Source organism: Melitaea cinxia, chromosome 2, assembly GCF_905220565.1.
Source record: "Melitaea cinxia chromosome 2, ilMelCinx1.1, whole genome shotgun sequence".
NCBI classification, from domain to species: Eukaryota; Metazoa; Arthropoda; class Insecta; order Lepidoptera; family Nymphalidae; genus Melitaea; species Melitaea cinxia.
Window position 1 is genome coordinate 20225254 of NC_059395.1, and position 27655 is coordinate 20252908.

The following is a 27655-nucleotide window of genomic DNA, read 5'->3' on the forward strand; positions in this document are numbered from 1 at the left end:
CTAATCTCCAGAAGTTTTATTAATTTGAAACTTTGCACACGTATCAAGGACCGATGACAATGCAGTTTCAACAGTTTCCCAATATCCTTATTATGACCGCCAGGATAAATAAATTCTTTCGTCGATACTCTGTAAGAAAGTAATAAGAGAGATAAAGCTAGCGCGCGATCTGGGGCACTCAACACAGCACAACAGAGGCAGATACTTTTTTAGGCTAGTTGCATTTTTTACCTTGTTTATTTTTAACCGACTTCCAAAAAAGGAGGAGGTTCTCAATTCGACTGTATTTTTTTTAATGTATGTTACATCAGAACTTTTGACCGTGTGGACCGATTTCGACAAATTTTATTTTAATCGAAAGGTGGTGTGTGCCAATTGGTCCCATTTAAATTTTTTTGAGATCTAACAACTACTTTTCGAGTTATATCTAATAATGCGTTTTTACTTGACGCTTTTTTCGTCAACCTACGTTGTATTATACCGCATAACTTTCTACTGGATATACCGATTTTGATAATTCTTTTTTTGTTGGAAAGAAGATATCCCTAGTTTGGTACCGTGATAAGGAAACCAGGATTCGATGATGGGATCCCAGAGAAATCGAAGGAAACTCTCGAAAATCCGTAATAACTTTTTACTGGGTGTACCGATTTTGATAATTTTTAATTTAATCGAAAGCTGATGTTTGTCATGTGGTCACATATAAATTTTATTGAGATCTGATAACTACTTTTTGAGTAATCTTTGATAACGCGTAGTTACTTGACTATTTTTTCGTCCATCTACGTTGTATTACTCGTCGATGTAATTGAAGTCGGTTTTTTTTCGTTTGTGAGCAAACACAATTATTTACTAGCTGTTTCCCGTACGCTTCGCGTGGCGTTCGGCGCGAAGTTCGTGGCTTCGCCCCGCGCGGATTAGTTATTCTTTTTACTACGCTTTTATTAGCTTGGGGTTTATGTATTTATGTAACGGAATCTTTGAGCATAATTTTCACTAAAAAATAAATTATGGTTTGAAAAACTAAAAAAAGCCACGCTTTAATAGCTAATCGAACTAAAAAATAGAAAATAATTTTTAATTACATACATACATATAATCACGCCTCTTTCCCGTAGGGGTAGGCAGAGACCACTTCTTTCCACTTGCTACGATCCTTACATACTTCGTTTGCTTGCCCACTTTCATTATTCCCTTCATACATGCTCTTGACCTGGCCTTTTTTCAAGATGTCCCTTATTTGGTCTCGGAACGTCCGCCTAGGTCTACCCTTGCAACCCTTCCATCCACACTCGCCTTATACACTTTTTTCGTCAATCGTTCTTCACTCATTCTCTCGACATGACCAAACCATCTGAGCATACCTTTCTCAATTTTTGTCACTACATCTTTTTTCAGACCACAACGTTTCCTTATCTTACTATTTCTTATCCTGTCACTCAGTTTACCTCCTAATTCCTATCATACGTCTTAACGGTCTCATCTCAACTGCATTTATTCTGCTTTCATGTTTCTTCTGCCGTACCCAACTTTCACTTCCGTACATGAGTGTCGGAACCGACACCCCCTCATGGACAGCCAAACGAGCCTTGTTAGACACCTTCCGACTGCTCATAAAGGAGTGCAAAGCTCCATTCAGCATGTTTCCTGCATTCACTCTTCTTTTTTCTTTCTATTCTCTTTTGTAACTTTTAATTACAAAGATTTTATATTATAGTAGTAGAAGATCGGACAATCAATCATAATCAATTACTTCGAAATAAAGTTTAAGTTATACATACATATAGCAATTATTGTATTTTTACATTTTGATATAATTATTTAAATTTTAGTTATATTTGATTATTAATATTCTCTTGACTTACCTTTGACTTTTTAAACGGTTTTATTTAGCTCACCCCGTTTGTTTTATTTATTATTCTTGGGTCAAATTTAGTAATTCAAATTTCACCCTCTTCCTGTCAACCGATTAATCTGAAATTTTGTATACACTTTGGATTTTGGTGACAATACAATTATGTTTATTCATTAACATTATAAATTCAAGATGGCCGCCGCTACAAAATGGCGGATAATTTATGTTTTATTAATCCGATCAATATGGGTATCAAATGAAAGGGCTCAACAAGCAGAATACAATATACTATAAAAAATTGAAATCCAAGATGGCGGCCGCTACAAAATGGCGGATAACGTAGGTTTTATCAATCCCATCAATATGGGTATCAAATGAAAGGGCTCAACAAGCAGAATACAATATACTATAAAAAATTGAAATACAAGATGGCGGCCGCTACAAAATGGCGGATAACGTAGGTTTTATCGATCCCATCAATATGGGTATCAAATGAAAGTGCTCAACCAGTATAATCAATGTACTATATAAAATTAAAATCCAAGATGGCGGCCTCTACAAAATGGCGGATAACTTAGGTTTTATCAATCCCATCAACATGGGTATCAAATGAAAGGGCTCAACAAGCAGAATACAATTTACTATGCAAAATTGAAATCTAAGCTGGCCGCCGCTACCAAATGTCTGATAACAATTTTTTATCAATCCCACCAATATGGGTATCAAATAAAAGGGCTTGACAAGAAGAATACAGTGCACTATACAACCTCAATATTTAAGATGGGCCTTGCAATAATGAAGCACTAAATGAATTAAACAGAATGCGAAATAAAAACTAAAAACTAGAAAATAAAAATAGGTAAAAAAACTTTTTAAGTTAAACGGTTTTATGTTAAACATACATTGCAATGTTTAACATAAATGTACTAAAAACCAAAAAATAATAAAATAGATACAGTCGTGGGAATTATAAACATATGCATAGACTAGACTAAAATAAAACCGTGGGGCACGTCAATTGTCTACAAATTATCGACTTAATGTGCGATAGAAGAATCGTTTAATTCGATTTCGTCGTTAAAATAGGCAGTTGGCCCGCAGACGGTGAGGAAATTACTTACTATTTTCTTGCTCATGGAAATTCCAATAGTTATACACTCCATGTAAATAAAAGAGATGTTTCAACTAGTTTATCGTTGGACATTCACACTGCTGGCTGGCGAGGAATCGTTTCACTGCTCGTAGTTTGTCTTTAATCGACAAAACATATGATAAAAGTACTACTCGCTCACCACTATGAAACCCTAAAACTCGCTTATAATCGAGCTTGCTAGCTTGTTTCCACATTCTAGCCCTACTTATCACACGTCCATCGTTGTCGGTTGAACAACTGCCTAATTATAGTGTAACATTACAAAACAAACATTTTAATCAACGATTGTAGATAATTGACGTGCCCCACGGTTTTATTTTAGTCTAGTCTATGCATATGTTTATAATTCCCACGACTGTATCTATTTTATTATTTTTTGGTTTTTAGTACATTTATGTTAAACATTGCAATGTATGTTTAACATAAAACCGTTTAACTTAAAAAGTTTTTTTACCTATTTTTTTTTTATATAAATTTGATTTTGATCGTTTAAAATGAATTTTATTGTTAATGAGTAGGATTTTTGCTTTTTACTTTAAAAAAATTTATGTGATGTTATCTTAATTATACTTGCTTCATGACAATTAATATATGGTGGAATGTTGTGTACTCCGTAATGGGATACATATTAGATAATAATGTAGTAATGATTCATATATAATGTTTTGTATGTATTCTGTGTATGTACCTATAAAATAAATAAATAAATAAATAAATAAAAGTTATTAAGAGAATAATTCAATTCAGAGTAAAAAGCGTGGGGTGCTTGATATACTAAATGTAACAATATTCTACTTGCAACTATCTATGTGCGGAGAGTTATAAAAACATAGTAAAAGTTATGAAAATATAGTAAAATGCACTTCTGTTTTTTCTTAACATTATAATATATAAAGAGTATTATTGTTAACATTTGTATTGACATACATAATTACAGCTCACAAACCTAGATGTAAATTATGCTTATATGCTATAACCTTCTAAAGTGGAGCAGTAGCCAGTAACCATTAACGTCATTGCCTACTATTACAATGAAGGTACTCTGTGGTCATTGCCGTTAAAACAATGCGCATTGGTTATTGGTTAATATGAACTTATGAAGCAAATACGAAGTCGGAGTACTGAATATCCTACGAATTTTAAATTGTTTACGTTTCTGTAAATATATGTACCTACATTTGTTTCTCGATAACGCGGAATCGATTTAAAAACAAAATTTTATGATGAATTTTTTAATGAAGACATTATTTACGCAGATAAAACTGCAAAGCTCAATAATAAATCAAAATTTGTAAGATTATAATTTAGAAACAATGTTATGGCGTAGGTACTATTGTTCCCGCGTAAAAGATAGCTACTGACATCAATAATTTATTACTAGTAGTACCTAATACCTACCTGCAGGCTGTACTGCATCATGGACGTAATAATTGTCAGTATATTACGTCTATGCACTGCATCAACTGAAGATCTTTATTACGAAAGTATATGTGTATAATGTAGGACTGTAGGTATTGTTAGAATATAGATGTCTCGATGTATAAGTATGCTATTAATCACGCTCACACAATATTAAATTGAATTAGGTGGCGTATGTAGGTAGACTTGCTTATCTTTCAATCTCGTATGTTATTGATTACCTACCGTAGGAATTAAACAATTTAAGTAATATTAAAGATAATATTGTTAATGATTTAGTTACTAAAGTGTATTTTATTTCCATGACGAGTTGTTAACCCTAGAATCCTACACTATCCTGGGCCCTAGCTATTCCTATATTGGGGTGCTAGAGTACCCCGTACATAAATGCGTGGAATTTTTGTAAATAAAAACCAATGTATGAAAATATTTTTTATTATCAAATAATAGGAACTTACAATTAACAAATCAGTCTTATAATAAAATCTTTGTATTAAATTGAGCATTTTTCACAGACTTTAATCTGATGTTCCAAACAAATAGGTATTTTACACTTATGGCACATCGTTTTACTTTTTTTGTCTTTAGATCTTGGACAAAAGCCACAACGTCCTTGTGTCTGCTGTACAGCAACAGACCTGGGAAAATCCGGTGGTTTTTTGAGGATAGCTGCAATGGAATCTTTTATATCCCTCCTCAAAATCGGTTTTTGATAACGTTCCTCCAAATGTTCACCAATGAGACCTAAGCCTAATTTTTTTTAAAAAGTGCGTCTGAACTTTATGTTTGGTTTATTATTTGCTCTTGAACACTTGTAGAGGACCCAGGAGTTAATACCCACTGCATTCAATAACCCATAAAATAAGGCCATTGGCCAACGTTTGGTTTTTCTTTGGACAGAGTATTTTTTGGCCATTGCGTCGAAAACGTCCACCCCTCCTTTTGTTTTGTTATAAAAATGTATAATTGAACTTCGTTGCTTTTGTCTGGAGTATCATGGAGAGTTGAAAGCATAATCACAACTTTTTTATGAGATTTTTTAGGTGGACAATATGATAAAAGTGTTAGCGCTCCATCATTTGCAAACATAGCAGTATTTTGTTCACGACCTGTTAACTCTAAAAATGATTGTGGTATCTCACTCTTATTTTTGCGTGTCGTTCCAACCAAGGTCAAGTCTTTTTCTAGTAATTTCTTGGCTAAAGGGATGCTGGTGAACCAATTATCCATCATAATATTACGACGAGACTTTTCTATTGGCCTTGAAAGTTCAACAACATAATACTCAGGAATTGATAAGTTTGGCGGTGCATTTTTCTGACCTACATACACAATAGCTTTCAACATGTAAGCGGTTTTTGCATCACAAATCATTAAAATTTTAATCCTGTACTTATCTGGTTTTGGAGGTATATACATTTTGAAGAGACATCGCCCACGGAATGACAATAGTTGTTCTTTTTTTTATTATGTTATGGGCTTACTCTTGACCTCAGTCTAGCTCTAGAGCACAGACGAGGTCGAAGATGGAGCGAGTTCGCCCAGAAGAAGCCTGTTCATTCGCGTTTTAAACATGTTCGGGTAGTATGAACTCGGAAATACAGACGCCGGCAGGGAATTCCATTCCTTGGCTGTGCGCATTAAAAAAGATGATTCGAAGCGCTTTGTACGTATGAAAGGTATATCAATCAGGTAGGGATGAAAGCCTGCGGTACGTCTGAAAGTCCGATGGAAGAAAGGAGATGGGGTATGAGCTCGTGCAGCTCCAGGGCACACTCCCCAAAGTACAACCTGTAAAATACCGTTAGACTGGCAACCTTTCTTCGGTGAACCAGAGTGTGAAGAGATTTCACCAAACTTGCATTACCGATTAGCCGCTTGGCTCTGCGTTCCACTGAGTCCAGTGTGGCGAGTTGATATTTAGCTGAGCCATCCCACAAGTGACTGCAATATTCCATGCACGATCGGACTTGAGCTTTGTACAACGTAAGAAGCTGTTCAGGCGTGAAATATCGCTTAACCTTATTTAAGATGCCAAGCTTTCTGGCCGCAGTTTGCGCTTTGGACTCAATGTAATTGCCAAAGTTGAGGTTAGAATTCAACTCTATGCCAAGGAAGTCGAGGGTATCGGACACAGGGACAGGTGTACCACGGAAAGTAGGAGTCAAGTTGAAAGGACTCCGTTTGGCGGAGAACAAACAAGCCTGCGTTTTGGCGGCGTTGAACGTGCTCACCCCATTGGGATACTTGCCCCAGTATTGATTGTTCGTCAATAGTGCAACAATCAGATGGCGAGTATAATTCTTCACAACTTACAATAATTTGATCAAAAATCTCTCTGATTGGGGCCAAGCGATCGTTTACACGACGTTCTTCACGAGTCTGTTTGTCGTCAAACCGAAGACAGTTTGTCAAAAACTCAAATCTACAACGGCTCTTTGTAGCTCTAAAAAGTGCCACTCCAGAATGTTTGTCAAAGATTTCCTTGGTGTTCATATCATTCGTTTTGAAAACGCCTGCTAAATAATAAAGGCCGAATAAGGCCTTTAATTCAATTAGTGATACCAGTTTTACAAACGCAAACGTGCTTGACGATGATCCGATAACTTCTTCACCCTCTTCTTCTTGAAAACCTTTATAATTCTTTTGCTGTACTGCAATCTCCGCATTTGTGTGTTCTACAATTTTGCCCAATACTTCATTGGTAAAATAAAGAGACCGACCCTGTATCGGATTTGTAATATCTTTAGCTGCGCCCTTGTTACCCATCACATGCAAAATGATGTTTCGTTGAGCAATGCGACGTCTTATTGGTTGTTCACCACTCCATTTATGTCTCTTATTCTTTCCTTTTCCATAAAGAACCCTTGGCACCTCTAAAACTTTTACTTTTCCTTTCCTTCTCAAATCTTGTAATAATTCATGTAAAGTCATCTCATCATCACTATTATCAATCTCTGTGTCCAAGGCCGAATACGTAGGTGCTTTCTCACAGGTATCAAAAACAGCATCTTCGTCTTCGTTTATGCGAAAATCTTCTATAAGACCATCGGGTTCATCATCAGATAATTCTGTTAACTGACTTTGATTTATCACATCTCCCTCTTCTTCATCACCAGATTCGTGATTTAAGATTGAACTGATCAGGTCGTCATTCAATCCTCGACTGGCAGCCATCTAAAAAAACATTTAAAATAAATAAATCCATTAACTGATTATTTGCTGCACAAAATAGTTAAAACATCGATTTTTTTACATATAAAAGGCTTAATAAAATTAATTTAAATTAAATAATAAAATTTTATTCTTTTATATTTTTGTAATTTAAATGATAAAATTATTTAAAAATAGTCTTCTAAAAAAAAGAATATATTGATATAACAATTATATTTAACAACAATTATATATCGGTCGAATTGAGTAACCTTCTCCTTTTTTTGAAGTCGGTTAAAAATCGAAACAACGTGCAAGAAATCGCCAGCAGCTTCTAGTTGTGATATTATTTTACTTTAAATGTGTCACTCTCGAGATCTTTTCAATCTGTAAACAATAGAAGTTACACTAATTATTACTCTCATTTTTTATTTAAATTTCTGTTTTTATCCGAACGCCAGACAATTTTACAGTTACGTACCTACTTGTATTTAGTTAGCATATTTAGAAAAAAAACTTCAACATGTCAGCACTTAGAAGTTTACACTTACATGTTTTTTTTTAGAGAACGACGTAATTGTAATTGTATTTTTAAAATTAAAAAATTAACGATACAAAACAGGAATCTTACTGATTAGAAGACAAGTTTTTATTCTTATAAAAAAACACTACTGAAATAACTGTAACAAGTAATTAAGAAGTATAAATTTAGTTTTAATTTATTTGAAAATAAAGTAAGAGGATATGTAAAATTTATTTTTGTATTAGAAAGAAATAAATATTCTGATATGTAAATATTTACGATGAGTTTCTCAAAAATATGATTGCAAAATAAAAGTAATTAATTGAGCACTAATATAATTTATTGACTTACAATAAACACAATAAATAACAACAGATAATTTAGTTCAAAATTAAATACATCAATTGTATCAGAACACTTTTTTTCATTTTTTGTAACAAAATATACTTTTTTTAAAAAGCATAAAAATAGTAACATGTATTAGAAACCCAATCTTCCAATGTATGGAAGTTAATATACAAAGAATTACACAATTTTAACATTAAAAATCATAAATGCAGTTGATTATGTAAGAGAGCAGGCAAGGGCGTCAGATATCTGATAAATAAATAATGCGAGAACCCAGTAATGATAAGGAACAAGCAAATAGTACACACACCGATAAGAGCAGTAGTGGGCCGAATATAGGCAAGGTTCCATCTTTCTACCAAAATATTATTACGATAATAATTATACTTTATTCAAATATACAAAGGATCGTATCTAAACTATAATCAGCCTGATGAAACATCAAAGAAAGGTATTTATAACATTTTCATTAAAAACTTAATAGTAACATTTTTTACTTATACAATAATAATACAGTTTATTAATACAATTTAAGTATGATATGAATGAAATACCACATTCGACTCGATTAAATTAAGATCTCTACAATAATTATGATGACATATTGATCCTAATAATATTTACCAGTAATTTAGTTGCTTACTACAATAAATTCTACATCAGAACATTTAATTTTACTCTACTTAAGCATGATGCTAGCCGATAATTAATTATTGTACTGATAATTTGAATAAGGTCTTAAGTTGTGAGCATAAAATTTTCCTCTCTTCCTTTATTCTCTCATGTAGGGGTAGTCAATGTCTCGAAGAGGTACAAAAGTCTCCTTAATAGATTGGGGAGTGGTCCAGCGCATGACATAGTTGGGACCACCGGCTTTATCATTAGTACCAGACATGCGACCGCCACCAAATGGTTGTTGTCCTACTACAGATCCTGTTGACTTGTCATTTATATAGAAGTTTCCAGCAGTCATTTTCAATTCCTCAAGTGCAGTTTGTAAGAACTTCTTGTCTGAAGCAAACACTGCACCGGTTAAGGCAAACTTAGTTGAGGAGCCTACAAGTGATAAAGCCTTGTTGAGGTCTTTGTCTTCATACACATACATAGTTAGCACAGGACCAAATATCTCCTCCGTCATAAGTTTATCGTGAGGATCCTCAGTTTCAATAATAGTTGGTTGAACAAAGTATCCCTTGCTTCCATCAAATTCACCACCTCCCAATATTTTATTTTTAGGATTGTTTTTAGCATTTTTAATGTATCCAGTAATCCTGTTGAATGCTTTGTCATCAATAACTGCAGCAGTGAACACTTTGAAATCAGTCGGGTCACCAATTTTTAGTTTGGCACGTTCCTCTAGTAGTCCTTGCTTAATAGGTTCAGCAAGAGACCTGGGTACATACATTCTAGAGCATGCTGAGCACTTTTGTCCACAAAATTCAAATGCTGACCTTATTGTTGCTGTCACAACCGATTGCACATCCGCTGATGGGTGTATGAAGTGGTAGTTTTTGCCTCCACACTCTCCAATAAGTCTTGGATAATTTTTGTAAAGATTTAAATTTTTACCAACCTCATGCCATATCCAATTGAATGTGGGTACAGATCCAGTGAAATTAACACCGGCCAGCTGAGGTGATTTAGTAATAGTACGGCCAAATGTAGGCCCATCAGCCGGCACAAAGTTAACTATACCCGCTGGGAGGCCCGCCTCTCTCATGATGTTAAAGATGCGCCAGTTTGATAGCAGAGCTGTGTCTGATGGTTTCCACACAACACCATTACCCATGAGTGCTGGTGTATAAGCTAAATTACCTCCGATTGCGGTAAAATTAAAGGGACTAATTGCAGCTATAAATCCATCTAACCCCCTGAACCTGAGCGAATTTCTTGTGACTGAGGGGTTCTCAGAAATAGGCTGATATTTTGCATTTTCTTTTAAAAAGAATACATTAAAGCGGAAGAAATCAATAAGTTCAGCAGCCGAATCTATCTCAGCTTGAATTACTGACTTTGACTGACCCAGCATGGTGGCGGCGTTCAGGCGCTGGCGGTGCGCTCCGGCCATCATGTCGGCAGCATTCTGCCAAATCTTTAGGCGCTTCTCTAACGGCGTACGATCCCATCGCTTTTGTGCCTCGCTCGATACTTGAATTGCTTTCTGAATAGTTTTCTCACTGGCGTAATAATATTTCGCTATTTTGCGAGCATGATCGTGCGGCATCACCTGGTACCGCGGCTCCCCCTCTTTAATGTTCTCGTCGCCGATTACGATGGGTACTTCCTCGGTTACGGCGACGGTGCGCTTCAACTCGATAACTAATTCGTTTCGTTCGCTACTTCCGGCGCGGTAATCCAGCACCGGCTCGTTCTGTACTTCAAAATCTTGGAACTTCGGCAGCTCGACGACGCTGGACATGCAGCGCTCAATGGACCGTGCTCGTAGAGCTGATCTTGCACAAATCGCAGAGATCATTTTGTTAAATATTTTCACGACGATTAGATTAAAATTGATTTAGCCTTATTAAATGAAATGAAACTTGTTACGTAAATGTCAGACGCGTCGTCTGCAACGATCTCGGTTACACTGATGCAGTAGGCAGGTCGTGGTCACTACGTGGAAAAAACGCAATTGGCTTTGGCAGGGACGTACGAAGGATGACCTTCACCAATTCACATTTTAGCGAAACGAAGTAGCCAGCCTTTGAAATATTTTCACGGCAATGTTTGAAATGTTCACATCGCACGTCACTCGTTATAACGAATTACTTTGTGATAAAAATATTCGTATAAGATTTGTCTATAAACCATGAAATTGCATTTTCAAAACGTCACTGACTGAATGTATTTCGGAAATATTTCAAATGTAAAAATATACAACTCTTTGGGTTTTGCACTCAGCTGATAGAGTATCCATAGACATTTAGTGTACGTTTTCTCTAAAACAGTATTTTAGTCATTTTTCTTATAGAGTTTTCTTTTTCAATTTCTTGTGTGAATCGGACAGCAATTTTATTTAATTTAGTTACAAATGACGTAGAACTTAAAAGTGCTACTCATAAATAATTTAAGGATAAATTGCCCAAATTTTTCAATTTAAACTTTTTGTTCAAACAGTACCTTAAGTAGTGATCCCCATAAAATCGTAGCGCGCATGTTCAAATACTGACCTACATTTAGGACGCAGGCGCCAAGAAATAGGGATAAACTGGACTGAGTAATTATGTAACACAATGATAAAATCTATAAACATATTGTACACCAACCGTTGTCCTCAGAACATTGAGAAATTTCGCAATAAAGGAGTAATACCATAATTGCTTTTTATAAGTTTTATCTATCTTTTTAACGATCTCTTCCGAATTTATTAAAATGAAATGAAATTCTGAATTTTAATCACTTCGTCTTTACAAATGGTCTAAAAGGAGAACTTGATGTTTACCTTATTCAGGAACTTGTTAGTGTATTTTTTTTTGATAAATGTTTCATTTTATTTGATAACTAGCTGACCCGGCGAACTTCGTATCGCCTAACACAAACTTTATCGTATGGTATTAAAGTTCAAATTGACTTTTAAGTATTATCACAAATCTTTTGAATGGGAGTATAGAAAAGTGTTGTTTTTAGACTTTTTCAGGAAATTTAAAACTTTTTTTTTAGAATTTTTCTCTCCGTAAGAACCATCCTCGTACTTCAAGGAATATTTTAAAAAAAGAATTAGCGAAATCGGTCCAACCGTTCTCGAGTTTTGCGCTTAGCAACACATTCAGCGACTCATTTTTATATTATAGACTAGCTGACCCGGCGAACTTCGTATCGCCTAACACAAACTTTATCGTATGGTATTAAAGTTCAAATTGACTTTTAAGTATTATCACAAATCTTTTGTATGGGAGTATAGAAAAGTGTTGTTTTTAGACTTTTTCAGGAAATTAAAAATTTTTTTTTTTTAATTTTTCTCTCCGTAAGAACCATCCTCGTACTTCAAGGAATATTTTAAAAAAAGAATTAGTGAAATCGGTCCAACCGTTCTCGAGTTTTGCGCTTAGCAACACATTTAGCGACTCATTTTTATATTATAGATTATTAAATTAACTATAGTTTTTTTTTTAAATTTTATTTATTACATAAACCATCCAAATTAATTATAGTTTACTTCTTAAGAAACAATATTAAGTACAAAAAATATGGGGAGGAAAATCGTATTAAACAGTAACGAAACCTGTCCTGAAAGTGATTTTTTACCGCGCAACGTGCGTTACTGCTCTCTAAAAAAAATATTTTTAATTGCAGGTAGGTATACAAGCGTATTACGGAGCTGCCACACTTCAGTATCAGTAAAACTTTGTAACTCCTTTAGTTACTTTTAAGTGTTGTAACTCGCTTTACGCTTCAGCCTGTAATATTCCACTGCTAGCATAGGCCTCGTCCACATGTAGGAGGAGGATCAGAGCTTATTCCAACACGCTGCTCCAATGCGGGTTGGCGGATATATTCAAATATTTATACTGGGACCGACGGCTTAACGTGCTCTCCGAGGCACGGTGGGCCCAGCCCACGGCAAACATCTGTATGGCCAATACTTGTTTTTCATGTGAGGAGATCGAACCTGCAACCGCCCTAAACCAGCTGTGACCGTTTCGCCAACGCGGGTTGTAACTTATTTAGTGGTTTTAAGGGTAAAATAAATGTTATTCACAACAAATTAAAATTTAACACTCATTACAACTATCTGTAATTTGTACCTTAAAAGTGGCACGCTTTTTTAGTTATTCTTCTTCTTTGTAAGTTTGGGTTTAGGAAAACATACTAAGTAATTACTAAATACACATACTGGAAAAGATGAGGGCTAGATTTGGGGCTACAGCTCTGGAGTATCAGATATGAATTTAAGAGTGTATGCTACCTCAAATTCCTTATTTTCCACTCGGCAGGATGTCCATATCTTCCAAACTACTGAATATTTAAGTTTGAAATTTATGTATGGTAAAGTTCTGTGTGGCTACGGCACCAAAGAATTTAGCCACCCCCTCTCTTCCCGTGGGTGTCGTAAGAGGCGACTAAGGGATAACAAGGTTCCACAACCACCTTGGAACTTAAAAAGCCGACCGATGGCGGGATAACCATCCAATTGCTGGCTTTGAAATACACAGGCCGAAGACGGGTAGCAGCGTCTTCGGTGCGACAAAGCCAGTACTGCGGTCACCAACCCGCCTGCCCAGCGTGGTGACTATGGGCAAAACACATGAGTTCACGTTATTTTTGGCGTAAACTTGTGGAGGCCTATGTCCAGCAGTGGACTGTTTAGGCTGTAATGATGATGATGATGATGAAAGTTCAGGACATAAACAATCTTTCATATGTTTCGAAAACACGATTCCATAAAATTTTCTCGATACAAAAAAAATCGCAAAGTTACCTCTATTTTTGTATTAAAACCTTGATATCTCAGTAAATATAGAAGTTATGGACTTGAGATTAAGCATGGTAATTGAAATAAGTATGAAAAACATTTTATATGTTGCGTTTAAAAAAAAATAACTATTGATAATGTTTGTGGGGAGAAAATACACATAATTCGCGCGATGAACGACCAAGCGCTCTCAATTCTCATGTGTTTTTAGTACGGATGAAATCTGAATTCGAGCTGAGGTAGTGTAGCCCCTTAATAAAAAATTGATAGATCGTTAACTTTTTCGACTTTATGAATAATGTTCATATGGAATTTTTGAACAGTTTTTTTTACGCGTGAAGTAGGGAGTTGAATATGGGAAAGGGATACTTAAAACAAAATAATAATTTGTGTACAATTTTATTGCCGTTTTAGCATTATTACATAGATAATAATCATAATTAGCACGCAGCGCAATGACTAAGCTCCGCGCAACTCCGTCGTCGCTTTTAGTGAGACACTACACGTGACACATGATAGGCGACACGTCGCTCGCAACACGCGGCACACTGCTCGCGACACTGCAAACGTGACACGCGACACGTTTCACGCTACACGTGACCCACCGTTCACGACGGCGGGAGCCGACTTTGTACCCGAACGATGCGGACATCACAATGTTGTTCAAGTACAAAAATAATGCTTAAAACATTGTCACTTGTCATTGGTTTAACGGGGACGAGCGGGACCTCTTGAGTATTTTATAATCGTAGTTCTTTTCCGGAACCCGCTCTTCCTCCCCGGTCGACAGCACTACTACAAATCGATACAAATCTAAACAAATTGCGTTACATATTCATCACTATGCGACTTAACGTTAATGTCATAATATGCATAAAATACAACTAGGCATTGGCAAGTGTCGGCCGGGCGGCCTGCGATGCTCCGTACGCGCAGCATCGGACGACGACTGCACCGACCGGTGACCGGCGACCGGCGACCGGCGACCGGCGACCGGCGACCGGCGACCGGCGACCGGCGACCGGCGACCGGCGCCCAGTCTCGATCCCGTCCGCTCGACACGCCGCGCGTACGTCGCAGCGGACGTACGAATAATATGACACTCTTAAAGCGTGTCTGAACGAGTCAGCTACCCTAACTACGCTACGCTAAATAAAACTACAATAAATGCTCGAGAGCCTCGCCTCAGGCACTTGCACGCGTCCAGGCGCTAAACGAAGTTCGCTAACGTTAACTAACGACGGACGCGACACGCAGGCGTGTGGACGAAAGTACACCATACATTTGTACCTTGTTACAGTAATTATATAAGGCTCGATGCTGACTTAGCGCATTCGCTGCTTCACCCACAGGTCGAAGTCACGATACACAGTACAACGTCGAAGAGAATACATTGACGGTGCATGAGCAGCGAAAGTGATAAAACTAATTACACACTAGCGACGGACGCACCGCTGAATACACTCTTACGTATCACTGAATATTTGTATTACATTATATAATTTTATTATTATTATTACAAAACATGTAAAAACTGGCAAAAATCTCATGTCAAAAAATTTAGGAATGAATTCGAAGGAATGACCTCAAATATGATTAGATCCAATGAGTATACACACCGTTACAACACATCCACCTTATGTTAATATTAATTGTATTACAATAAATATATATTATAATAATAACACGTAAAATGCTTGAAAAGATGTCCAAATGTAATTTATAATTACAAGCTAATCAGTCAAGCGATCATTATCAAATAGACGTGTATGTTAAGTACATAAATTAGATATGACTCGGAGTTCCTAAGTTATTGAATACATTCTTGAGCAGAACTTAACTTACTCCACCGTAAATAATTGGCTTACAATGTTTTGGCATTATAAATATAACCGTTCGTTAACACTACTTCACTACATGGAAGATGATTAAAAATTGTTTCACACCATAAAAAGAATATTATGATTCAATATTATTACAAAAATATTGTTTCTGGGGCATGACAACATTAGATCTTGGATCGTATGGAAGACTGCAGCGAACTCCACTCGATATTTTATGAATCTGTCCTTTGCAAAATTTTGTCGAATAAAAAATATTATTATTATTATCATTAAACAGGGAATGCTTATCAATAGCTTATATATTAAGATATGCGGCTTTTATGTTTGTAAGTTGAGAAATTTATTGTAGGTTACAATTAATTATTAAAAAAAAAACACTTTTACAAAGTATTTATATTTTTCTTCCCTTCATATAAAGTTTATAAAATATGTCGTATATATTAATTTATAAATAAACAAATGGTACGTTTTTGTTTGAGTGATTTGAAAACTCGTTTCGTATTTAATAAATGCTTAAATTGATAAAATGATTGTCGATTGTCGGATATCGGATTGATTTCGTTTAGTTTTTAGAATCACAGAAGTTCACCCGAGGACAAGTTCTAGCAGATTTAAGTGTCATTAGATCATTACATTGTCCCCACATAAGATTCCCGTTCACGGTCAAAGATAGCAAACATCAGTTGATGTTGAGTTACTAGTTTTGTTTTTGATCAAAGGATACTAAGGATAGGGATAGGAGGGGATAAAATCATACATAAATTGCAGTCCAAGCAAAGTTGTAGATGAAGCTCATTCCAAGAACAGCGCCTCAGTTCCTAGCGGGGTTCACTCGGTCCAGCACGCCGGCCTCAGAACAGCAGGTCGGTGGCGTGCGTGCGCGCCTCGCTCCAGGAGCGCGCGCTCTCGGCGGCGCAGGGCCGCGCGTCGCCGAGCTCCAGCTCCAGCTCCAGCCCCAGGCCCAGCTCCAGCGCGCGCGCCAGCTCCGAGTCCGGCTCGGGCTTCGCCTCGCCCGCCTCTCGCGCCTCGCCCTCGACCTCTGTTCGCTCCGTATCTGGAATTACACATCAACAATCATATCGACTAACCGTTTCGGTGCTGTGTGGCTACGGCACTAAAGAATTTAGCCACCCCCTCTCTTCCCGTGGGTGTCGTAAGAGGCGACTAAGGGATAACAAGGTTCCACAACCACCTTGGAACTTAAGAAGCCGACCGATGGCGGGATAACCATCCAACTGCTGGCTTTGAAATACACAGGCCAAAGACGGGCAGCGGCGTCTTCGGTGCGACAAAGCCAGTACTGCGGTCACCAACCCGCTTGCACAGCGTGGTGACTATGGGCAAAACACATGAGTTCACGTTATTTTTGGCGTAAACTCGTGGAGGCCTTTGTCCAGCAGTGGACTGTATAGGCTGTAATGATGAACCGTTTCGGTAAAGCTTTAGATTAGGAAAAATCGAATCGAACATTTCGAAGTATGGCAGTGTTACCTTGTGTAGCTTCCCCTACACCCTCCGCCCTCCACACCCAAAAATCCCATAATTCGGTTTTTCCTAGTCTAGAGCTTAGCCATCGTTTCTACTAGTACGTACTTAGTTTGTACATCGAAATTTTTATTTTTGAAAATCACTATGTAAGAGCTCTTATACAATATTTTTTAATTGAGGTAGGGGAGAGTATCTTACAGTATTATCTTATCTTTCAGAAGATCACAGCTAAATAATAAGCTCTAATGGTATGGTGTTCCTACGGTCAGTAAGATCGACAGAGCTCCTGGTTAGAGTCGGCAACATGCTTGCAATGCTTCGATTGCAGATATCTATATGCTACGATAATCGCTTACTACCGAACTACTACTACTACTAAAAAACTTACTAAAAAAACACACAGAATTGTTATTGGTCTAAGCAGTTTTTGATAGGTAAACAAAGCTTCTTAAGACGCCGCGTTGGCGCAACGGTTACAGCCTAACATTGAACCTGTTGCGCTGGCGGTTGTGGGTTCGATCCCCGCACATGACAAACATTTGTATTGGCCATACAGGTGTTTGCCGTGGTCTGGGTGTTTGTGCAGTCCTTGCAGTCCTTGTGGGTCTTCCCACCGTGCCTCGGAGAGCACGTTAAGCCGTCGGTCCCGGTTGTTATCATGTACACCTGATAGCGATCGTTACTCATAGTAGGGAATATATCCGCCAACCCGCATTGGGGAAAGAGGCCTATGCCCAATAGTGGGATATTACAGGCTGAAGCGAAGCAAAGCTTCTCATAATGTAGGAAAGTGCAATAAAGCTGTAAGCGGTACGGTACCTGCGGCGGTGTCGGGGCGGCGCGTGAGGCCGAGCTGGAAGGCGTCGGCGCGCGTCTTGCTCGGCGTGTAGCGCGACAGCGACGCCGACACTGCGGGACGGAACCCTTATATTGTGGCACTCGACACTGATACACACAGCTGATCATTTATAATTTATGTCTAGGGCACAGACAGACAATATAGACGGGGCATGAGGATATTCACTATAGCTTACCTAGTCAACTTGCAGTAGCTTACTATAGACAAAATAGGATAGTAAGTTAAAATACAAAATCATAATAAAAAGATAAACGTGGAACTTTGTTTACAGAGAAAAGACAGCGATATCAGTATTAAGGCTCTCGGTGTGGTAATAGTCACTGTCAAAGATATCATGTAATAAAGTAAATAAGTAAACTAGATCTAGGGTTGCCAACCCGCACTAATATACTTTTATATGTATAATATCTGTTAACACTTAACAGTAATAAGTATTATCGGCATAGTTATGTAAGACTTTTAAAACTGGAAAAATGTCATACAAAAATGAAACCTATATTTTTAAAAGTATGCTGTCATTTAAATTTACAAAATAATATTGGCAACCCTATACAAAAATAAACATTAACCAATCTAGCAATCATTTAGCCCGCTCAGTCCAATAACACTAGCTTAGAGAAATACGAAATAAAACTTTAAATAAAAAAGTAAAAGATAAAAATAAATTCTTAATAAAATGAATACCAAGTCATATTATATCAGACGAGATTCAAACATTAAACAGCTACAACTACTAAATTTTCTTATTCGTATAAATTCAAATTCATGTACTTCTAAATAAGTATGTAACAAAAAACATTAATTTATGCTTTTGTTAAAATCGTTATCTAAAACAATTTGTTTTAATATGTAATTTTAATTGTTTGTTAATTTTATTGTACTGATAATAAGCTTGCATTAATTATTTCTGTCTAGTTTCCAAACGTAGCGTGTTGGACAGCCACGATTAATTATAATAATTTCATAGTAGTTATCATACACATTAAACCAAAAAAAATAATTAAATAATAATAATAAAAACAATCTATATTTAATTTTTAGTGTTTATCCTTGAGAAAAAGGATTTTTTTTAAATTCATAACTATAGAAACATTTTTGACGCGTAGATACAAAATAACTATATAACAAGATTTCTTAATTTGATCAAACCTTCTCAATACTTTATATTACACTATACTATAGAAAGTCTGACTGATTTGGTCTGTAATTTCCCACTTATACTTTCGTAAATATTTACGGGTCTCGTACAATAGATATCATCAGACACATGTCTCATCCTGTTACAGTTAACCTTAAGGGCCGTACAAGGCTTTTTCTGTAAGGATAAGTTAATTAAATAACAATGACAATCACCATCTTGCGTAAGAGATAAGCGCGGTCGAGGTGACTGGGCCAGCGTATCTCTGTTTGCTATGTAAACATACCGCTTGTATTTATTAACTAATTACTGTTATGTAACATATGATTTATTAATGCATTCGATTGACTTATCATGAATTATTTATAACTTAATTGAGTTATATTGTGTATTTGAATATATTATTTCAATGAATTCTTCTTCTTAGTCGCACACTCTTGTCAGAGTGGTCGTGGCTGCGCTGACGAGGTACATAGTGGGGTGTTTGGTGGGTTGATAATATTTTCGAGGGTAGCTCTCCTGGCGATGTGCTTCCATTTCCCTCTGTTGGAGGCGTCGCGAGTACACTGGACCATGGTGGACTCAGTAGCTCTTATGATGACGTCTGTCCAGCGGGTTGGCGTCCGACCGCGTGCTCTCTTGCCTTCCACCTGGCCCTGCACCACTAGTTTCTCCATCGAGTTTTCATTTCTAGAGATGTGCCCAAAGAACTTCAGTATTCGTAGTTGTACAGTTGATGATAGTCTGTCTTTGATACGAAGTTCTCTGAGGATGGATACGTTGGTGCGAAACGCCGTCCACGGGATCTTTAGGAGGCGCCTCCAGCACCACATCTCTAATGCATCGATTTTACGGCGATCCTGCAGTTTCAGAGACCAAGTTTCGGCTCCATAGAGAAAGATTGGAAACACAAGGCATTTCATCAACCTGACTTTAGTCTTCTTGGTGATCCTTCTGTCTCTCCAAATCTTTCCCAGTCGTTCCACAGCAGACCTGGTCATGGCGCACCTTCGCCTTATTTCGTCGCCACATCCTCCAGTACTTGATATAGTGGAGCCGAGGTAAATATAGTTCTGTACCACTTCGCAATTAGCTATTTTGTGTACATTGCTTCCACTTTGTTCAGCCCGGTCCACTATCATCATCTTCGTCTTGTCTCGGTTGATAGCAAGTCCGAATTGGAGGCTGATATTTTCCAGACGGGTCAAAAGATTTTCAATGTCTTCTCTAGTCTGTGCGAGAAGGCCAGTGTCGTCAGCGTATCTAAGGTTATTTATCACGTGTCCCCCAACCGATATTCCTTTGTTCCAATCTTCCAGGACAATACGCATAATGTACTCTGTGTAGGTGTTAAAGAGTAATGGCGATAAGATGCATCCTTGTCGTACACCGGCCTCAGTCTTAAAATTACTTGAAAGGGTATCATCCACTTTTACCGCTGCAGTACCATCTTCATACAGCCTCCTCAACAGAACTATTAAATGATGCGGTACACCCATTTTTGCAAGTATTGTCCAGAGGTGTGTCCATATGACCGTATCAAATGCTTTGCGAAAGTCCACAAAGCAAATGAATTAGTTTGATAATTATTAGTAATGCAACTATACACAACTACATGTTTTTGAGAAAAAATATCATATCAATAGAAAAACTAGTCAGACGAAAAAAAAAAAAAAAACCAAAAATAGAAAAGAAAATAGAAAAAAAAACTGTAGTCCTAGTTAAAAAATAATAAGAAAGTAAAAGTATCTAGCCTATTACGATATACGAGTACGTGTCCGAAGTGTGGCGTGTGACGTCACACGAAGGCCTCGAGCGCGCGCGCCGGCCGCAGTGCGAGCAGGCGGCCGCGCGCTCGCGACACTGCGGGCGGGACGTGAGTTGCGAGTTATCGGCCTTCACTCTTTAAGGGGCTACACTACCTCAGCTCGAATTCAGATTTCACCCGTACTAAATACACACGAGAATTGAGAGCGCTTGGTTGTTCATCGCGCGAATTATATGTATTTTCTCCCCACAAACATTATCAATAGTTATGTTTTAAAAAACGCAACATATAAAATGTTCTTCATACTTATTTCAATTACCATGCTTAATCTCAAGTACATAACTTCTATATTTACTGAGATATTAAGGTTTTAATACAAAAATAGAGGTAACTTTGCGATTTTTTTGTATCGAAAAATTTTTGTGGAATCGTGTTTTCGAAACATATGAAAGATAGTTTATGTCCTGAACTTTACCATACATAAATTTCAAACTTAAATATTCAGTAGTTTGGAAGATATGGACATCCTGCCGAGTGGAAAACAAGCAATTTGAGGTAGCATACACTCTTAAGGAGTGGCACGAGAGCCGTGCAATTAAAGATATATGGGGACACTATAGACGGCGCCACGGTCGCTTAGACCGAATATAAAATGATCATATATCAAAAATTTCGATCTAGCGGTAACATCGTTCAATAGCTTAATTGGCTAAAGCACCGACACGGTAAGTCGGAGATGCAGGTTCGATCCCCGCTGGAACGGTCGATTTTTGATATGATATTAAATATTGTTTAGATATATGGGGGTCAGTCCTCCCGTGACAATAGTCACTGTAAAGTATCCGAAACATCGGGTATGTAAAAAACCCAATGAACCGCGATAAGATTCGAAAAAGTTGTTTCATTATAATATATGAGGGCTTAATATCGTGCGAAACAACACCAACAATTAACGTTTACATCTGCCCTGAAAGTGACGTATAAGTCCGTCTCTTGCAGACAAATTTCCTGCTCAAAATATGGAGCAGCCCGACTGGGGTAGTACCTCGACCTTACAGAAGATCACAGCTAAATAATACTGTTTTTAAGCAGTGTCCCTATTAGTGAGTAAGGTGACCAGAGTTCCTGGGGAGAGATGGGCTCAGCAACGCGCTTGCGATGCTTCCCGTGTTGCAGGTGTCTAAGCTACGGTAATCGCTTACCATCAAGTGTCATCCAGTCGCGTGTCGGAGTTGACAAACAGATATATTTGACGTTGGTTTTTAATCTATACATTATAAAGAATAAACTTCGGAACCGTTTTTTTTTTATGAGGACTTAAGACTTCAAGAAACGGGTATTTGAGATAAACAAAAAAACATTTATAAATGAAATATTGCCAATTTAAAACATATTTTGAGATATTACTTTAAAAGTAAACAAACTTAGGATAACTTGAATGAAAAAAAAATATTTATCTAAAGTCTGTTCAACGAGAAGAGACACCAAACATAAACAAAGCCCATCATTTTTTCGTAGCGACGACGGGACAAACAAAATATAGTCTATCTCTTTCTATCTTGTTTGTTTGCTATCTGCTGCACGTCTCTCTGCAATGTCGAACGATATTTTAACTGACTTTGAAAACATTCGGATCGCGGACGGTCCTTTGATTTTGTATTATTTTTATTTCATTCCGTGTCCTGAAGCACTCGGGGTGATTGTTATATTTTGATAATTATTTTTTAAGAAGTATCAAATCTTATATAAATAATTATATTTAATTAAGTAATTATCAAAATATAAATATATTTTAAATTTTAAAAATTTTCCTAAGTAAAAAAAAAGGTTACAAAACCCTGCATAGTTGAATGGCCTCGCATTTGGTTTGTTTACGTTTGGTATCTCGGCTCGTTGAATGCACTATAAATAGAACTTTTAATTTAGAACTATTTCGAAGTGTCAATCGAATAATATATTTTATATATTATAAAGGGTATAAATTTATCATTATTTAAGAATTCAGTGTGACCACTGTCAAGTTAGGGTGTCAATTAACGGGAGTGACAGCACATGTATCAATGTCTCCAATTGTTTTTTTCTTTATAAAACTCTTAACCCACTTCTTACCATCATCTATTGTCGACGTTGCTGTACAAGTGCGTGTACTTATAAATACGCAGTTAATTGACAAAAACAAACTCGACCCACTAATGCAAAATATTGGTCTCAACGATGACTTTATATATATATATATATATATATATAATTGTATTTGACTGTACATTTACCTTATCTACAAAATATTTACTTGAAATCACGTGTTAAGATGATTTCAAACATTTCTACATTCCAATATTCTTTTACAGAAATATATTAGTAAGATACGCCTATAGCAGGTTATCGTTGTAGACGTTTCAGTCATAAGCTTAAAGGATATTCATATGTTTGTGGTTTGCACTGCCATTGTTTGTGAAAAGTAAACATATTTCTGATAATATTGTTCTTAGGTGACATACTTGTAACACTTCTCTGTAACCTCAATCGTGTTTGTTCACATGTTTATACAACCTACGTGCCTAAATTGCTCTATTTACATTGAAAAACGGTCTTTGTTAATTTGTATTAATTGTGATATTATTTGTTTGATAATATGGATCGTTTGCAGTTATCACTTCACTACATGTATAGGCAAAAATAAAGAATATATTAATTTCTGAACGCCATGTTTTGGGTCTGTGGATAAGAGTGTAGCAGTTGAAAGACGCCCTCTAACTTTCTTTTTTCTGATTGTATCGCCGATAAAATAACCTTTGAAATGGCATCAGAACAGCTACTAAAATCTAAGGAATTACTGAATCGATTTTAATGAGTCTTTTAACATATTAGTCACATTTAAGAGAAAAGTGAAGAGTACCGGTACGTCCATGTCACAGGAGACGTTTAGTGGACATAAAGAGTTATATGATATGATAACTAATGATAAGTTCCACCATACCGATATGTGTGTTAGCGACGAGCGGTGCGAGGTGAGCTGGTTGGGCGATCTGTTGGGGCGCATCGCCATTGTTGTTGTTGGCGTTCAGGTCGGTGGGGGTTGGCGTGTTGGCGCTAGCGTTGGCGTTCGTGTTGGCGTTGGCGTTGGCGGTGGGCGACGGACTGTCCTCGCACAGCGACGTCTCTGACGGGTACTCGAACGTGCGGGTCAAGGAATCGTCGAATTGCAGTTTTAACTGAAATATATAAATTAATTTTTTTTTAAATATTTAAAAACTAAGTAATTTTTAGGATTATGATCAACCATCCCTGCATCTCATAACTTAAGCTCTTTAATATTATACTACCCACATAGCACATGCAAATATTTAGAGTAAATTAATTGCATTCTTCAGTTTGTACATTTGTTATATGAATGGCACCTGACGCGATGTCGTAACAGTAGTATGTTCTGTGTTACGAAAGGTTCACACGCGTTCATTGTGCCGGGGACGCGGACGGTCTGTGTCGGCGACACGTGCTCTCTTTAGACTGACCTACAGCTACACGTATGCAGCTTTATACTAAACATTTAATTAAAGTTATACTAAATAATTGAGATGATGAACGAGATTAGTACATTATAAGGTAAGTTAAGAGCTGTGTGGCTACGGCAGTAAAGAATATACCATGCCCTCAATTTCCGTGGGTGTCGTAAGAGGCGACTAAGGGATAACACAGTTCCACTACTAACTTGAAACTTAAAAAGCCGACCGATGCCGGGATATCCATCCAACTTCTGGTTTTGAAATACACAGACCGAAGACGGGCAGCAGCGTCTTCGGTAAGACAAAGCCAGCCCTGCGGTCACTAAGCCGCCTGCCCAGCGTGCTGACTTTGGGCAACACACTCATGTGTGTTCACTCGTGAACTCATGTTCACGCCATTTTTGGTGTAAGCTTGTGGAGGCCTTTGTCCAGTAGTGGACTGCGATAGGCTGAAGTGATGAAAATAAGCAGCCGAAAAAAAAAAAAAAAATTTGATAGCAAATATTACTATTTTTATTTTATGATAATCATATATAAGTTTGATTCTATAACTCAGTTTTGTTATGCATATTTATGTTATTGTCTTTACCTAATTTTTATCAAAACAAAATAATTATGATAATTATAGATAAATATTAATCCCTGTTAATAATACCACGAAACTGTATTATTTTATATCATTATATGATGAAGTAAAGTAGGCTTCAAATAGTTCTTAACTTATAGGATTATGTTACAACAAATCTGTGCAACCTTGTTATAAGTAGTAGTAACACTGATACAAGTACACGTGTTCCCACGTTAGCCAGTGTACCGTACACTTCGTAGGGTCAAGTGTATGAACTTTTTCAATATATTCTTACTCTTAATAACAAAAAAAAGGCTTATACAAATTTCTTTCTTATGTAATGGATGTCAGAAAGCGAAAAAAAAAAAATCAGGAAATTCAAGGAAGACAAGTTTGACGACAGGAGTTCGAAAACGGAACGAGATCGCAGATTTCGAATCCACTGTTCCTAACGTATGAACTCAGGAAACATTCTGCTAAACATCTGTTTAGCAGAATGTTTCCTATTGATATTATAACACTTGCCATGGGATCCAGATGAAATATTGGCACAATAATTAGCTACCCTAGCCTGGAAGCCTGTTCTAAAGTTACTCTTATGCGTGAAAAATATAATACCTTTGAGATCAATTTCCACAAAATCTCGGCCAACAAGCCCTTTCAAGATTTATTAAGCCTCCCAAAAACTTTAAATTAATTTTCTCTGGAACTAATTGAGATATCTTAATACTCAGTGAAACTATTTCTGTTTATTAATTTGTCTAGAGCTACGGATTACTCTTCAATTTAACCTTGTACAATCTTAATAATTGAATAATTTCAAACTTGTTGAGATTGAAGGCAATTAAATTAAAACAAACATTTACAGAGACTACAAGAATGTTACGCTATGAATAGTTCAACGTTTTCGTGTCTAAATAAATATTAATTACACAAACGACTGGCGCGATTTTACTTACGAATTTAGTCTTTAATTTCAGCTATATAGTTCTATAATTAGTTTAATCTGTAGGAGGTCTAGGCTTTTTTGAATGCACATTTTTATATAGCTAGGAATTTATTAACTGAACTACCCTACGGAGACTAACGATCACTATCAGGTTTCTGTGATAATAACCACAATCGACGGCTACATGTGCTCTCTATAAGGCAGAGCGGGAGGACCCATAAGGATAAGCTGCCAGAGAAATGTACTTGTATAGAAATATATATTAGTTTTGACTGTCATTCAAACCCACAACTATAGGCATTATATTTGACCTGTCAGTCATTTTGTTAAATCAGTCCCAATCTATAGGACTCATTGAAAATTAAGGTTTTGACTATAGATAGCATTTTCTCACAGAAATGTGTAAACTTTTAAACATCATATGATGATTGTCGTTACGGGAGTAGCTGTACTAACTAAAAATATATTTCTTACACGTATCGAGGCTTAAAACGGAGGAAACCGCGCGTGTCGTCTAGCAACGACACAAAATACGGGTCGTTATAAGAGGGTTCAACGAACACATGCTTCGTGGGACAGAGAACGAATGCACCTTAAACACAACAGGATGGTAATTTGAGATAGGGCTTCGAGTGGGTAACAACAGCTGTGTCAACCTCGAAAATATTGGGAGTATCTTTAATTTTTAATATTTCACCATGTGATGTGGAGTAATATTGAAATAATTATTCAGAATTATACAAGATGCGCATTTACCTGCGACCATGGCTTCTGCGACGATGTCGAAATATCGGAAACTATCGAAAATAAAACGAGCATCGACAAACACTGAATATATTAGTACCTACCTATTATTGACTACTAGCTGACCCGGCAAACGTTGTCTTGCCGCTAAACGCTATTTAAAAATAGGGGTTGATGGTAGAGGGTTGAAAATTCAGGGTTGTATGTATTTTTTAATGTTGTATCATAAAAAAATATAAATTAAAAATTTTGTCAAAAAAAATAAAAAAAAAATTTAAGGGTGGACTACCCCTAAAATTTAGGGGGATGAAAAATAGACGTTGGCCGATTCTCATAGATACCGGATAAGCACAAAAATTCCATCAAAATCGGTCAAGCCGTTTCGGAGGAGTATGGCAACGAAAACTGTGACACGAGAATTTTATATATTAGATGAAAAATTAAAAAATTAAATAAATATGTGTTTTTTTAATGTAAATAATTGTTCCCACCTTAGCGGCCCTGTCCCTGCAGATCCGGATGGCCATGGAGGACTTCCCGTTGATGAGCACGTTGTCGTTGACGAAGCGCACGCTGCACGGCGACGGCGGCCGCGCGTCCTCCTCCTCGTCCTCCGAGTCGGGAGCCAGTGCCTCGGGCCGAAGCACCACTATGCCCGCTTCGCCGGCCTGGAACGGTGAAAGATTTTACGTCAATATTCCTACTGTTTGTTGACATTTTTAAGGAAACTCATATCTGAATTAGGGTGAAAAATGAACAATTGACGGGTTCGCTATTTCGTGGATTTATTTTCGCAATTTCCTAAATTTTTTTAGTCTTAAATAAAAATAAATTAATCCTTATTAAAACTCTTAAAATATACATAAGTCGTGCTTTGCGAAGATTACTTTTTTAAAAAACAAAAATCTATTACATAACTGTTTAAATGTC

General features: G+C 36.8%; 2 protein-coding genes across 2 annotated transcripts in view; both read right to left on the minus strand.

Moving 5' to 3' along the window:
• Positions 1-8820: 8820 nt before the first annotated feature.
• On the minus strand, positions 8821-11079 carry LOC123666721 (delta-1-pyrroline-5-carboxylate dehydrogenase, mitochondrial). The gene has a single exon (XM_045600788.1). The coding sequence runs from the start codon at positions 10925-10927 to the stop codon at positions 9224-9226; it is 1704 nt and encodes a 567-aa protein (XP_045456744.1). The 5' UTR covers positions 10928-11079; the 3' UTR covers positions 8821-9223.
• Positions 11080-18853: 7774 nt separating this feature from the next.
• The window catches only part of LOC123662667 (histone-lysine N-methyltransferase 2D), a 47228-nt gene continuing 38426 nt past the window's right edge, over positions 18854-27655 (minus strand). Inside the window, exons 3-5 of the mRNA XM_045597475.1 lie at positions 27217-27393; positions 23939-24173; positions 18854-18882 (exon numbers count right to left, since the gene is read on the minus strand). Coding sequence (XP_045453431.1) covers positions 18854-18882; positions 23939-24173; positions 27217-27393 — 441 coding nt within the window. The remainder of the gene's footprint in view (positions 18883-23938; positions 24174-27216; positions 27394-27655) is intronic.